This window comes from Phyllostomus hastatus, unplaced genomic scaffold (genome assembly GCF_019186645.2).
Source record: "Phyllostomus hastatus isolate PE091 unplaced genomic scaffold, TTU_PhHast_1.1 phas_contig_58, whole genome shotgun sequence".
NCBI classification, from domain to species: Eukaryota; Metazoa; Chordata; class Mammalia; order Chiroptera; family Phyllostomidae; genus Phyllostomus; species Phyllostomus hastatus.
In genome coordinates, this window is record NW_025333916.1 from 32,231,072 (window position 1) to 32,246,456 (window position 15,385).

General features: G+C 47.7%; 1 protein-coding gene and 1 pseudogene across 1 annotated transcript in view; both read left to right on the plus strand.

Annotated features, from left to right (window-relative positions):
• Positions 1-2,779: 2,779 nt before the first annotated feature.
• The window catches only part of PLEKHG4B (pleckstrin homology and RhoGEF domain containing G4B), an 84,478-nt gene continuing 71,872 nt past the window's right edge, over positions 2,780-15,385 (plus strand). The window contains exon 1 of the mRNA XM_045847698.1: positions 2,780-2,931. Within this exon, the coding sequence (XP_045703654.1) occupies positions 2,884-2,931 (48 nt within the window). The 5' untranslated portion in view covers positions 2,780-2,883. The remainder of the gene's footprint in view (positions 2,932-15,385) is intronic.
• On the plus strand, positions 6,137-8,119 carry LOC123824902 (annotated as a pseudogene).

The window sequence follows — 15,385 nt, forward strand, 5'->3', positions numbered from 1 at the left end:
ACCATGCTGTAAGAGTGTTAGGAAACTCCCCCTGCTCTGCTCCCTTCTGCTCTCAGCACCACTGCTGCCAGGACGGGGTCTCAACTGCCCCAGACAAACCAGTCACCTCCACCGCCAATATGCTGTGATAGCCACTACTTTCTGTGGCTCCTTGCACATCTCAGGGGGTGCATGTCTCAGCAAAACCAGGCCCATCTGTGATCTCAGACTCAAGGGACCCAGGGCATGTAGCTTTGCTGTCTCTAGCTTCTGCATGCAGGAAAGCACTCAGGAGATGGTGGGCATGGGCTGTGCTTAGCTAATTTGAAATGCCTCCCAGGGTCCTCCTTGGCTTCTCTTTCCCTCACTCTCCACAGCCAGCCGTCAGCCAGTCCTCCCAGCCTCTCTGCTTCTAAGTATATCCTGCTTTGACCACTTCTCACAACCTCTGTCATTCCCACTTTGATCCAGCCCTATCACTCTCACCAAGATTGTGGCAAGTGCTTCCTGACTGGTCTCCCTAACCTTGACCGCCTGGGGTCTCCACATGGCAGAGAGTGAGATATTTGGAATGTACATCAAATAGTGTCACTTCCATTCCAAACTCTTTCTGCAGTGGTTTCCCACAACACTCCAAATAAAACAGAACCCATCACTGTGACCTACTTACCCCCGGAGCCTTTCCAGCCTTGTCTGCTTCACATTGCCCTCGTTCACTGTGCTCCTGTGTACACCAGCCTTCCCCACGCGCACCAGGTCCGTTCCGAGCCCAGGGCTTGGCCTAGGCATTCCCTTCACTGTCTCCCAGCCCCTGCACAGCCTTCTCTGCCCGGACCATCTTCTTCAACGAGGTTTATGTTCTCTGTTCTAGGTCTATTGTTTGTCTCCCTCCATTGGAATGTCAGACCCTCTAGGGCTCTGACAGGGGCTATGTAATGACTGGCCAAAACTATATAATCAGTAAGTATCTTTTGAATGAATGAAACCATCTCAATTGTCTAAGTTTGGGGAAAAACTTCTTAGAAAACATCCCTGACTTTGTGGATACACAGCAAGGCAGGAACCGGATCCCTAGAGATTATGATGGAAGACAGTACAAAGAAGCCTTCCGGGTTTGCCCTGTGCCAGCCCAGCTTTCCCCCCAAAAACAGAGGCGTGGGAAGACTGGCTCCACCTGTAGCCCCCAAGTCTCCAGTGAGAGTGAGAGTCCAGGGCTGCACCTTGACCAGCCATCTGGGTCACTGTTGACCTCCCCTAAGGTCAGCTCCTGGGTCCTGTGAGGGACAAAGTCACATGCTCTGGAGGTGTGCCAACATTCCCAGTTCTGCCCTGGCAGGTGCTTTGGACCCATACAGGTTTATAAAGCCTGGCTCCTGTTCCTAGAGTGTCGTGGTCAGGACTCCCACAGGGAGCGCAGGTGGCAGAAGGGCAAGGCAGGGATGCTTGGTGGCCTCAGGGAGGTGCAGACAGGAGTAACACGCAGATTCCCAGAAGACTGGTGGATTCTGCTTGGGCTCCATGGGAGGGCTGGAGGTTTCAGGAAGCAAGGCAGGGAACAACCAGAAAAATTCAAAAAGGCCCTGTGCTGGGGGAGGGTGCAGAGCTCACCCCTGCCACCCTTACTGCCATTCCCTCTGCAACCTGTGTCTGAGAGTGCAGCTCTTTTCTCTGAACAACTGAACTTTATCCCAAATGAGCATGCCGGTGGGTGAGCCTGTACCCGAGTTTCCAGTCAGGACACAGCAGAGGGAGAGACAACATAAAGATGGGCAGGCTCTGCTGGGATACCACCCCTAGAGGAGGCTGGTTCACCTGGGACTCTGGCTGCCTTCTCAGGTGGTCAGGAAATGTGCTCCACCAAAATCCTACAAGTTGCCTAGCTACAGGGAAGTCATTTTTCACTGTGGTGTGGGAGATATTGTGCTTTTTGGAGGTTGTCTATAAAACAAGGCGTTAAAATCGCAAACCCGGTGAGAGCCTGTTCAACTCTCCGGGTGCCTGACTCCCCAAAGAGGGGAAGGTGGGCCCCAGCTCAAGCCCCTTATTCTGAGACAAAGGCCAGAGGGCTCAAGCTGGAATCCCCACAAGCAATGTGCTCACTTGGACGGGAAGAGAAGGTCGGTCCGTCTACACTAGCCTAAATCGAAGTCCAATGTATCCATACCGGTGGAAATCAGGGGTCCAGGTGTCTTTACTAGTCCCTCTACACCAGCGGAGATCGGGGACCTGTCTATACCTGTCTTCACTGGGGAAAATCGGGGTTCAATAGTCTTCGCAGACAGAAATCAGGGTCTGGTCTGTCTACACTAGCGGAAATCGAGTGCAGAGGAACAGCTACTGGTCTGAGAACAAAATGGCAAGTTTCCGAGGCTTCGTGAGAACAAAGTAAAAGAAAATGCCACCGCCGCTCCATCTCCAGAGGGTGGAGCCCCACTGGGCCCCGCCCAGGTGAGAACGTCAGGTCGAAGCACTTGCACTCAGGGTCCGCCTCCCCTAGGGGAGGTTGCGTCGGGGGAAGGAGGACCCCATCTTCGTCTGTAGACCCCTGGGGTGGGGAGGGTTAGGCTTTGCTCCTGCCAAGCCCTCCACACTCGAGGTGAGACCCCGCCCCCCGCCTGGGAGCCCGTGCAAGGTGAGACCCCGCCCGAGAACTGGGAGGTGGGTGGGTGGGGATGAGACCCCGCCTCCGAGTTCCAGAGAGGTGAGGCCCCGCCCCCGCCTGGAGCCCCCTCGATGTGAGATCCCGCCCTCGTGGTCCGCCCATCGCTTCCGCTGCCGGGCGGGGTGGGGGTGCGGCCGGCGAGGGTCCGCCAGGCCCACTGCGGGCCTCAGTCCAGCCCCGGCTCCGGGCGGTGGCCTCTATGGGGACGTTGGCCCCTGAGGCTGGACAAAGGCAGCACCACCATGGCTCTCAGCGCGGACGGCTCCGGCGACAGGGGCTTGAGCGGCCAGGTAAGGAACCGGCCGCGGGAAGGTGAGGTCCTGAGCGCCTCCGCTGCAGCAAGGGGAGGAAGCTTTGATTTTCTCCTCTTTGGAACACAGTTTAGCAAACTTTTCCCTTAACTTTATGAATATTTATGAGGAAAATATGCTTTCCAAGACAGATTTGCATTCCTGGGATCTGAAAGGAGTGTAGAGGGAGGGAGTGTAAGACAAAAAGACATTTGTGAAATTGTTGCCAAGGATGAGAATGTTCCTAAGTTACTCATTAGCTCAAAACTGGTAGGACAATCCAATGAACTATGGTGCACAAAGGCACAGAATTTTTACTGAAAGAAATTCCAGGATTGACTTTTACATCGGAAGGTCAGTTGATTTCAATAATGAACGTCGCCTAGTAAAACAAGTGTTTGGAGAAATGTAAGGAAAGCTGCTTCGAGTATTGCTTCGTGTGAACTGTAAAGAAGTGTATTGGGCTTGCCTTTCCCTTTTTCCAGTGAAACTAGAGTAAAGTGTTTGGTAAAGTAATTACACTTGATTCGTGTTACCTGACAGCATTTTTACTTAAAAAATTTTAGTTGTTACTTGCAGGTGTTTAATAATTAAAACATGCAATTCAAAATTAAGTTAAATGTAATTGAAACTGCATAAGTAATGCCTTATGAAATGGCTGTGCTACACAGGGCGCGGGCTCTGGGAGGAGAGTGAGCTTCTCAGCTTCACGGGGAGAGATTTCAAAGTGGACAGAGTGAGGTTCGGTTTCCACTCCCCAGCTGGCCTCACATCTACAGGGTCTCTGGGTCAGGGGGAACTCTCCAGGTCACTTTATGGGAAATGCTTGCTCTCTCATTGAGCAAGCTGTTGCTCTCAGAGGCTAAGATGTTTAACAGCTCGCTACACGTTTCCATTCACAATGCAGTCCTATCTGCAGAGCTGGGCATTAGCCACCCAGGTAACAGACCCACTTTTCCTTCTGTGGTGACATGCATTTTGATCTCACTGTGTTGGGTCTAGTCTGCAGATGTGCAAGGCGGCTGTGAACTGTCCAGCTGTGCCGCAGAGAGCAGAGCCATGACATCCCAGTGGGTGGTGGGCCTGGGTGGCAGGTAACCGGTGGTTAGCCGGAGAGTCCTCATGTTTTATCCCATTAGAGGGGTCCAGTGTGGGTCTAGTCTGAAATGGCCTCAGTGAAATTAAGACTGTTGTGTCTGCGGCATCAGTTAGCTTCGAAGCCTGCTGGTGGTCTCACGTGAATACTTATAAAACCTGGGGAAGGGTATATCAGGCTCCAGGTTCCCAGACCCCAGCGGCTTTGTAAGAAAGTCATTCAAAACCAGTTCACAGGCCACCGCCTCTCTCCTTCACACAAAACTGTGCCCTCTCTTTATGCTGGAACAGAAATACAAGTGACGTACAGCCTGCTAGGCCCAAACAGCAGCCTGCTGAGCCCTAACAACAACAGTCTTCCCAGGCTGGATACCCATTCTTTGGATGGTGCAAAGTGAGACTTTTTTGTTGCCCCGTGTCTCCCAGACAAGAAGCAGCCCTGAAGCTGTGGTTTCCTTCACTACTCCCCACGTGGCTGCACCCTGAGGCAGTGTATTCAGCTCTGGCTTCTGTTGGGAAGCTGGGTGGGGGATGGGGGGAGGTGGGGATTGAGACTTCCTCGCTTGTATCCCTCTGCCTGGGCTCTCTGGTCCTCAGCTCAGGGAGTCGAGAGAGGAGGCTGGGATGAGAGAGGAGGCTGGGATGAGAGAGGAGGCTGGGATAAGAGAGGTGGGGGGAAGTGGTGGGTGGGCTGAGAGGTGCCAAGTCCTTTCCTGCATGAGCTGATCCTGGGTGCCTGGGGAATCTGGGGTCCTATGGGGAGAAGACATGCCCACCTTCACTATTTACTCTACAAGGGGCCAGAAGGGCAGTGCTCGTGGAGTGGGGAAAAGACACCAGACCCCAACCAGTGCCTAGAGAACAGGCCTGGAGTCTCAGAGGTTGCACGTGCTCCTGCATCCACCCTTTGTTAGCTGTCGGCCTCTGGGCTAGTAGTTCAGCCTCTCAGAGCTTCAGTCTGTGCACATGTGTAGGAATAATGCATGGCTCACCTACCTCTTGGAGCGCTGAGCAGTAAAGGAAAAAAATGAAAGAGAAGGATCTCATGGACATGGACAACAGTGTGGTGATTGCTGTGGGTGGCGGGTCGGAGGAGGAGTAGGAGGGTATGAATGGTGATGGATGGAGACCTGGGGTGGTGAACGCATAATACAAGATACAGATGGTGTGTTGTGGAACTGTGCACCTAAAACCTGTATAATTTTGTTAACCAGTGTCACTTCAATAAATTCAGTAAAAAGGGAAAAAAATTAAAAATATCATAAAAATGGATATGTAGATGCTTCTCTGGAAAGGAAACCCAGTTCATCATTTAGCTGAATGTCCCCAAGTTGAGCACTGCCTCTGTCCTGATATCTGGGACACCTTTCCAGGTGTCTCCACGTGTCTCTGTTCACATCTGGGCCCAAATTCCTTTAAAACTACTTACGTTTCTGAGACCTAGTAACAGGGTTAAATCTAATACAACAACAGTTAGGAATTAATTAATTTGGAGTTCTGCACTAGAATTGATCAAGTCAGCCAGGTCATGAGTATATGTACCCCTGCTGGAGAAGTCTCACCTGCCTGCAACCTCCTGACCTGGGGTCCCCCGGTCATTCATTGTAGGCATCGCCCTCAGAAAATTCCCCCGGTCATCCTGCTTGCAGCCTGCTTTGTGGCATTTTCCCGCTGCCACCCCACCCTAACCCCTTTCCTGGTTGGTTTCTCTACATGTGGGTCTCCATAGGAGGGTCTGAAGTGACATCACCTGTGTCTGGACCTCCTCAATTGCCTGTCTCCCCGGGCTTTATTTCATTCCCCTTGTTTCTCTGATACCTGGAATAGTGCATGTCACACAGTAGGTGTCACATGGTGGTGCCTCCCCCCCACTTCTACAGCCCACTTTCGCTGCCCTGTCCAGTCCCAACCTTCTGTGGGCCACACAGATGCAGAGCCTGTCCTGTGGAACCTGAGGGAGCAGCCAGGGCATAGCTCATTCTGGGAAACCTTCTTTGTCCAAGTGGGATATAGTCAAAGCGGGCCCAAGACAATTACAGAGAAAGGCTCAATAAACCCTGGTGTGACGTAATGAATGTGCTTTGTTGTGTGTGTTTTGGGGGTGGGGATGATGGTGAGCAGAGCAGAAAAGAAACGCCTGAATGTGTTTCAAATGAGTGGAAAGGGCAGCCTGGAGGATGACCCCTCCCTTCATGGTCAAGTGGAGCTGTGGTTTGGCGTGGTAGAAACTCTCCCATCTGTAATTAGCTGTGAGCCATCAGGTGACTGCTGGAGAGTGAAGGGGGTAGAATGAGTTTCTGAGAGCTCTTTACCCTGTCCCTCCCAGAATGAGACAAAGGACAGTGCGGCACAGAGGCAGTGGCTTGGTGGTTGGGACGTTTTCCGTGCAGCCGCAGGGGCCTGCGTGTAGTCCTGGTTCCCCCTTGAGAGGGTGGGCAGGCCAGCCCCTCCCCTCACCATCTCCCGGTCTTTAGGAGGGGGATGAGACCAGTATTACAGTTGCTTAGAACAGCATCTACAGTACTTGAAAATGTTAGCTGCTACTCTGTGATTCAGTATAGGGATTTAACTACAAATAAAAAAAAGGATTGAGTTTTCATATTTTTGTCAAATCACTTAAGGAAAACTATTCAGTAAAGTTACCTTCAAGGCATTTTTGTACTCAAAGATATCAACTGAGAAGAGGAATTGTGACTACAATTAGGCACTATTTTTGACAATATAATCATCTACTTTTTAAAAAAGAAATGTTTTGTGGAAGTGCCCAAATCAAACTCTGCTTGGTTCCAAGGCCTCAGAGCTTTCCTTCTGGATTATTCAGAGACTAAAGCAAACCTAATTGGAATGAGCTTTTAGTCGGTCTGGAGTACCACACTGGGTAAAGGAATAAGCACTTAGTTCTCCAAGTGACGTTTGTGTGTCCAGAGACTCATGGTGGCTAGCGACATGTGCTGACTAGCCTCAGAGAAGAATGTGACCTGTGTCCCAAGCACAGCGTTAACTGGGAAAAGCACGTGCAAGGGCTGTTGGGGACAGAGAGCAACAGCAGCGCAACAAATGAGGGGAAAAGATACTAGCGCAATTTCTGGAAGGTACTGTAACTAATTTTTTTAAAGATTTTATTCATTCATCTTTAGAGAGAGAAGGGAGGGAGAAAGAGAGAGAGAGAGAAACATCAATGTGCGGTTGCTGGGGGCCGTGGCCTGCAATCCAGGTATGTGCCCTGACTGCGAACCTGCGACACTTTGGTTCGCAGCCTGTGCTCAATCCACTGAGCTACGCCAGCCAGGGCTTTAACTAATTTTTTAAAAATAATTTATTGAGGTGAAATTTATTTACGTAACATAAAATTAACCATTTTGAAGTAAACAATTCAGTGGCATTGAGTGCATTTACAATGCTGTGCAACTATTACCTCTCTCTAGTTCCAGAACATTTTCGTCACCTCAGAGTAAGCCCCTGCACCCATTAAGCAGAGTCCCCCCATCCTACCCTCTCCCAGTGCCTGGGACCACTGATGTGCTCTCTGTGAATTTATCTACTCTGAATATTTCATGTCAGTGGAATCATACACTATGTGGCTCTTTAAATTGTGTTAAAATACATATAATGCGGAGCTGCTGTGGAGCCACTGGACCTGCCCACTGACTTCCCTGTGGCTGAGAACTACTGGGTCACAGTGAGCATGCTGCTCAAGAAGGGCCCATAGCCATGAGGGCCAAGTCCCTGCAGGCCATCTTAGTGACTCAGAAGAGATGTGGAGATTTCTGAGAAATGTGCAGCTGGCCAGAACAAGTAGCATCCGATCACCAAGAACATGGCCAAGCTGGACAGGGAGATTGAGGAGCTGCATCACGACCAGGAGTCCCTGGAGATGGGCAAGGGGATCCAGCAGGGCCAGCAGGGCAAGGAACTGGTGCAGGAGGACCTAGTGATGAAAGTCAACAAAAAGCTGCAGGTCATCGTGAACTATGAGGGTGGACTGACCATTTCTATCAATCGGGCTCTGGGCAAAATTGAGAGAGCCCTTGGCCCCAGGCTCCAGGGGAAGGGCAGTGGGAAGCTGACTAAGAAGGGGCCAAGGGCAAAATGAACACAAAGCCTCCAAATCAGTGCATTCCAACTGATCTTGTCTGGCTGGTTCCTCTTGACCATCAGCACCAGCATGGGTCTCTTCACATGGCGGAGCAGAACACGGGGTGTCAGCCTGCCTGGGAAGCCCCTCTACCCGAACCTGTTATCAAACAGAACCTTTCAAAGTGTTTGCTTCTCCTGATTTTTTATTCCTCCTTACTCCCCGATCTCAAATTGAGATGCAAAACGCCGCCTTCCTCTCCCACAATACTGGCCCGGTTGTGGGTGTGGCTCCTGGGGGAGCTGAGTGGGACCCCCTCCTGTGGGCGTGTGTGGGGTGGAGTAGCCCAATCTGGTCCAGGAGAGGGAAGATGCTACCTCTAGACTGGCTGTTGGAGGCACTAACAAACATTTGCTGCCCTTCAAAAAAGCATGTACCGTGAGATTTACCATTTTAACCTTTTAAGTGTATAGTTCAGTGTATTAAGAACATTCCCATTGTTGTGCAGTGGTCACCTCCATCCATCCCTGTAACTCCTTCATCTTGTAAATCAGCAGCTCTGTGCCTATTAAATGCTAACTCCCATCACCCATAACCCACAGCCCTTGGACACCATCATTCTACTTTCTGTCTCTATGATTGTGACAACTCTGAGGACCTCATATAAGTAGAATCACACAGTATTTGTCTTGTGGTGACTGCTTATTTCACTCAGCATAAAGTCCTCAAGGTCCAGCCACGTTATAGCATGTGTCAGAACTTCTTCCTTTTTAAGGCTTGTGATATTCTGTTGTATACATATACTATATATTGAACCATCTCATCTTTTGACTTTTGTGAATAGGGCTGCTATGAAAATATGTTTACAGGTTTTTGTGTGTACAGATGTTTTCATTTGGGGGTATATACCTTTGGGGAGCATTTCAAGGCCACATGGTAAAATTCTACATTTAACTTCTTAATGAACCACCACACTTAACCATTTCCCCAGCAGCTTAACCATTTTAAATTCCCACCAGCAATGTATGAGGGTTCCAATTTCTTCACAGCCTCACCAACACTTATTTTCTGGTTTTTAAAAAGTATTATTATAGTCATCCTCATGTGTGCGAAGTAGCATTTCACTGGAGTTTTGGTTTGCGTTTCCCTGACGATTGCGGATGTTGGGCATTTTTTCATGTGCTTGTTGACCATCTGTGTATCTCCTTGGGAGAGCTGACCATTCAGTCTGTGCCTGTTTTCAAATTGGATTGTTTGTCTTTTTGGGTAGAGTTTCAATGTTTCTTTATCTAATCTGGAAATGGGACTCTTTATCAGGTATATGATTTATAAATATTTTCTTCCACTTGTTGATTATCTGTTTACTTCCTTGATAGGGAGGGCCCTTTGATACACCAAATTTTCTAATTTTAATGAAGTTCAATTTACATGTTTATGTATACTTGCTTTTGTTTTCAGTGTCTTATCTAAGAAATCATTGCCACAAACAAGGTCATGAAGATTTACCTACCTTTTTTTCCCTAAGAGTTTTATAGCTTTAGTGCTCACGTGTAGGTCACTGATCCATTTTTAGTTAATTTTTGTGTATGGCGTGAAATAGGCATCCAACTTTTGTTCTTTTGTGTATGGATACCCACTTTTTCTAGCACCACTTGTTGAAATTGTTAACATAAGAAACATCCGAAACTGAAGAGAATTTTTATGACTTAATTTAAGACAAACTGACAATTGCCAGGAAGCAAAATCTCAACAGAGTGAGAAAATGTCTGGAGAATTGCAGTTTTGCAGCTTATTGTATACATTAGAATGAAAGCAAGAGGTGTTAGGGTTACAGGAATTCCATTGGTGTTAGATTAAGGGGGCAGGAGAAAGCAACACAAGGAAATCTCTGAGCTTAGATTAAAAGCAAAACAGAAAGATATATACTTGTTTTTCATTGGACGGTACCGGATTGTTCATATTTACAGCACATGGAGATGGCATGCAGGGGACAAGGTAACAATGAAGGGTTCTGGGATCTCCTGCAAAAGATATTCTGAGATTTCAAAGGTACGTTACCTTAGATGTAAAAGACAATAGACAAGCTTACTTAAAGATTGACCTTTATCAAGGAAGCTACGGGTCTAGGACGTGACTACGCACTATGACCTGCTTTTAGTTAAGAACTTGTATGTTCAGACTGTCCTGTGTGGATGCTTTCAGTCTTTGGGTGTGTAAGCCCCACCATGCAGGCCTCCCCTGAGCTGGTCAGTTTTAGAATGTGGTCCCTCTTTGTCCACCAAATTAGTTTCTGCTTATTGAATAGTCTTGGAAAACTGGCTGAAAGTCAATGGGCTGTAGCTGTATGGGTTTATTTCCAGACCCTCAATCCTATAGAGAACTTTTATGAGTTTATTTGAGAGAACTGACAACATATGCCAGGACACAAGGTGTCAGATGCTCAAGAGAATAACAGTTTGCAGTTTCTTTGATGCATTTTGACTTAAGGAGGGAACACGAGGAAGATAACATGAAGATGGGGGAAGCAAGGCAGGGATCGGATTAGAAGGGGAGGGTGAGAGGGGGCGTTGCAAAGGTGCATTAACCTGGGTGCACAGAAACAATGGATAGGGCTTGCCTAAAGTAAAGACAAGCCTTTTTGTAAAGAACTTGTTTACCTGGGGTGTGACTACCCACCTATACCTGCCCAGTTAGGAATTTATGATCAGATCACCCTGTGAGGCGACTTACCACAGAACCCGCTTTTCTTCTATAATCTCCCCATTCTTTGGTCATAAATCTACCCAAAGGATGCATTGATGACCAACCTTCTGATCAGATAGTGGTCTTACAGTGCTAGGAAGGCTTGTGCCAAGGATGTCTCAGTATTGACGTCATCTCTCCGACCACGGGGAGGGGGGGAGGTACTGTAACAGCACGGGCTGTCAGTTGAGGCCAAGTTTTCCTGAAATGGGGAAGGGCAGGTAATGGAAGGCTGTCGTGTCTTGTGGTTTTCATTGTGAAAAAACACTGGATTGTTTCCATCCCGTAAACTGTCATGATCTGAGTTTCGCCTTCTGCCTCATTTTTCTGTATTTGGCATTGAGTATAACAGTTACATAGCCATAGAAAAAGAGCATCAACAGTTATCTTATACTTGTTCAGTTGGACTACATGCAAAAGCCCAAAGAACAAGTATAACTATTATGAATTATATCATTAGCACACAGATAAAGACAATTAAACAGAATGGTTTCTGAGTTCACTATCAGTCCATAGGTAAACAAGTCTTGTTGACATCTTGGGATAGCTGTCTACCTTTGGTATCAGTGGCTTCTTGTCTCTGAGGAATTTTTGATGTCCCTCATAGGTGGAAGCAAGCGTCAGAGACAGGTAAGATGTCCATTCAGGATTAGGCTTCTGGTAAGGTCTGATCCATGAAGGTCGGAGAGTGTCTTTTATTTTTGTGTCTTTTCCAATAAACAGAATCTCCAGGTGACTGTCAGTGACATTTAAAGTCTTGGTCTTCTGGGAGCTCACTGTGAAAGGAAGCATTTACCAGCTTGGCATTTTCTTGAGGTAACTCTTTCCAACCTGGTGATAGAGTAAGATGTCTCCCTTCAATAATGCCAGCTCATAAATTCCTTCGTTTAATTTCAGCTTAAATACACTGTCATGCAAGGAGGGATGCAAAAACCAAAACATGGGGAGCCAGGAAGCCAGGAAAAGAACCAAGCAGCTACTTGGGTTTCCCAGAGCCCCAGTATTTTTTTTATCACTTAGCCTCCATAAACGTATTTCATACACATCAAAATAAATTATTAACACAAACTTACTTTCGTAAAACCCAGGTAAAATAAAGACATGTCTGTTCTACATAAACCAACAAACTTAAGCTAGCTTTTATGTAGTAAGGATTAATCCTGTAGCACATGAACTTGAAAAGCACAAATTAGTTTCTGGGAATTTTAGAGCACCTAATCCTTACAGGCGCTTGCCTTTAAATTAATTTTAACAATACCAACCAGAGGCAGAATATTATCTCACATTTACAACACACCTTTATAGACTCACTCAAACAGACAGGAGAGAACAGTTGGGTCCAAATTTTGTTTTAGTGGCATTTACAATTTATAGCTATCCTTGATGAGCCAAGTTCCAGATGACCTTGCCCCCTGAAAATAAAGACAGCCATGTTTGGTGCCTGAAAGAACTGAGTTGCCACCAAAGTGACATCATTAGTTGATCCATTTATCGAAATGTTTTCTCTCTCTTTTTTTTCTTGTAAATCTTTTTACATAGATTCATTTTAACTTAGGGGAGAAAGCCTTTTTAAGTTCTGAGACAGTCTCTCATCATTTTCCTTGCATTCATTCTGCCTGATTGTGTAGCTAGCTTTTTCTAGTTGTGCACACAAAAATCAGTGTAGAGGTATCTAAGGATCCTCATCTTGGCCATCTTGGTATTAATAGGAGGCTGACTGTCGTGGGGCTTGTTGGCCTCAGAGGCACGGTTTCCTGTGTCAGTTTTGAGGTCTGCAAAGTCTGAACACGTTTCTAGGGACAACCAGCCTTTATGTGCACATCTCTGGACAAGCCAAATGAAGTGGATGTCCCTATAGCACCACTTCACACTCTAGAGGACGTTTTTCATTTATCCTCTTGCAGCCCCACAAAGATTCTTGGTCATCTAAGAATACCCGAGCAAGGGTAGGAAGAGCTCACCGGACGCCACCAGATTACCATGAAGATTATTACCGTAATAATTTTCCAGGGTGAACCCCTTCCAGGGTGCCCTGCCCTTCTCCCCTGGGCTCCCACTGGCTTCTCCAGGATTGGCTGCACTACCACACTGGACCGCCCCGGGCCCCATCTCCAGATTCAAGGATCTGGACAAGTCATAACCCCACTTGCCATGTGTGTTGAGGAAGCAAGTGTCCTTTCTCTTCTGGAGCTAAAAAGATTCAGTCTCTCAGTTAACCAGCAAAGGTTTTGTTCAGATTGCTTTGAATACTATTGACTTCTTAAGAGTAGTTAAGTCTTTCAATGCATGAATGCAGGATGTTTTGCATTTATTTAGGTTTCTTTAATTTCCTCTAGCAATGTTTTGTAGTTTAAAGTGTACAAGTCTTTCACCTCACTGGCTAAATGTATTTTATTCTTTTTGGATACTATTGTATAATGGAATTGTTTTCTTAATTTCCTTTTGGATTGTCCATTGCTGGAAACACAGTGGATTTTTGCATGTCAATTTTATGCCCTGCAACTTTGCTGAATCCATTTATTGGCCCTAGTAGGTTTTTTTGTGGATTCTTTGGGATTTTCTGCATACACAATCATGTCATGTGCAGAAAGGGAGAGTTTTACTTTATTTCTAATTTCACTGCTTCATTCTTGATTTTCCTTCCTAGACTTTGTTCACAGAGTGACACATTTCTCAGGGCTTACTGGTTTTGAATTCACACACTGTCAGTAAAACACAGTGTGTGAGGTGGGAGAACAGTGCCCCCACCCTGGGAAGAGAGAGGCTTTGGGCAGCGCTGACCAGAGAACCCAAGTGCACATTTCAACCACACACAGCTGTTTCCCCAGTTGTTCCTGTGTGCAGGGTCGTGATTTCCACCTCCCCGTGGCTTGCTCACAGCCACACACCTTTGCACTACATTCAGCCATCACTTTGGATGTACTGGCATTACTTGTGGAATTGCTGTGGAATTGCTGTGAGAGTTCAGCAAGCCTGATCACGCCTTCTGCAGCTGCAGCACTGTCCTGAAAGGACACAGAGGTCGAATAGTTTACTAGCGTCTAATCTAAATTCTACCCTCCCTCACTCCACCTCTCGCTTACCTTATCTTTACTTACCTGCTTCTACCCTCACCCACCTTCCCCCCACTTATCGCCCCCTCGCTCACCTCCCCCCTCACTCACCTCCATCACTCACTCACCTTCACTCTTCACTCATCTTCACTTCCACTCACCTCCACGCCTCAGCCCTCTGCATTGTCATTTACCTTCCACCTTTCACTCACTTCCTACCCTTCACTCAAGGTGAGGCCGGTTGGGAGAGAAGCAAATTGTGAAAATTCAGGGTAATAAACCTGTGGCCACTTGAGGTGAGAACTGTCACCTTATGAGCTCAAGGAAGCTTACATGTTATAATTAGAGTGGCCATATCATTTATTGTCCAAATTGGACCACTTTGAGGGGGAAAAGAGAGGTAATGCTGGGACCACAGGTAAAAACTCAGATTGTCTGAGGAACCCTGTGATTTGGGCCGTCATTTCCTCCTGGAGACTTTGTTGTAAATGACAGGAGTAAGTCCCTCCTGTGGATAGGCATGCTCAGAAATCGGGTGCCTACCGACTCCCTCCCAAAGCCAGGTGCCCTCCCAAAGCCAGGTGCCGTAATTCCAGTGGGAGCGCTTTAGAGCCAGGCTGTGCGGACATGCTGACTACACAGCATGTGGCCAGCCCCCAGCAGACGTGGGCACAGCCTCTGTCGCCACGAGCCAGCCCACTGTTAGGGCTCTGCCAGGTGCGGGCTGCCTGTGTACTGAGCCTGGCCACCACTGGGCACTACACCCCTTGTCAGTGGTTTTCCAGTTTGCACCAACAGCTCCTTTCCTCTACGCCAGGGGTGACAGACTCATTTCCACCGGGGGGCCACACCAGCTTTGCGGTTGCTTTCAAAGGGCCGGAATAATTTTAGGACTGTATAAATGTAACTACTGCTCAACTGATAAGGAGTTGAAATGACAGTCAGCCCTTTGAAGGCAACCACGAGGCTGATGTGGCCCCCCATGAAAATGAGTTTGACACCCCTGCTGTATGCTGTGTTCGTCTTGCTTGCATCACAATTCCCCTGTGCTGAAATACCAACAATCGGTTAGCCTCCTGCCCTGCCCATTCTGAGTGTGGGTTTGGGCTTCATGCTCTGGCTTCATCTGCAGACTCAGGATCCCCAACAGTTTTGTTGAACATGTCTTTCTGGGTCCTTCTTTGGGCCCCATGTGGGAAACCTCAGGAGCCGGTTCACATCATGTGCAGCCATATGTGCCAGGCTGGCCTTTGCCTGGGGCCATGTGCTTCCTGCACCAGCCTAATGGTGACTTTCCTGGGCAGGGAGGCCATGCAAAGAGCTACTCAGCACTCCAAGTACATACATCGTGGGTTTCTCATTAGCATAATTTTTGTCGTTTTTATCATATATCTAAAGCTTGCATTTCCCTTATAATACTTTCGATCGTGCTTTTTCCTCTGCCTCTTACTCTCCCTCCTGCACCCCAGTGAGGGAGGTGCCTCAGGGG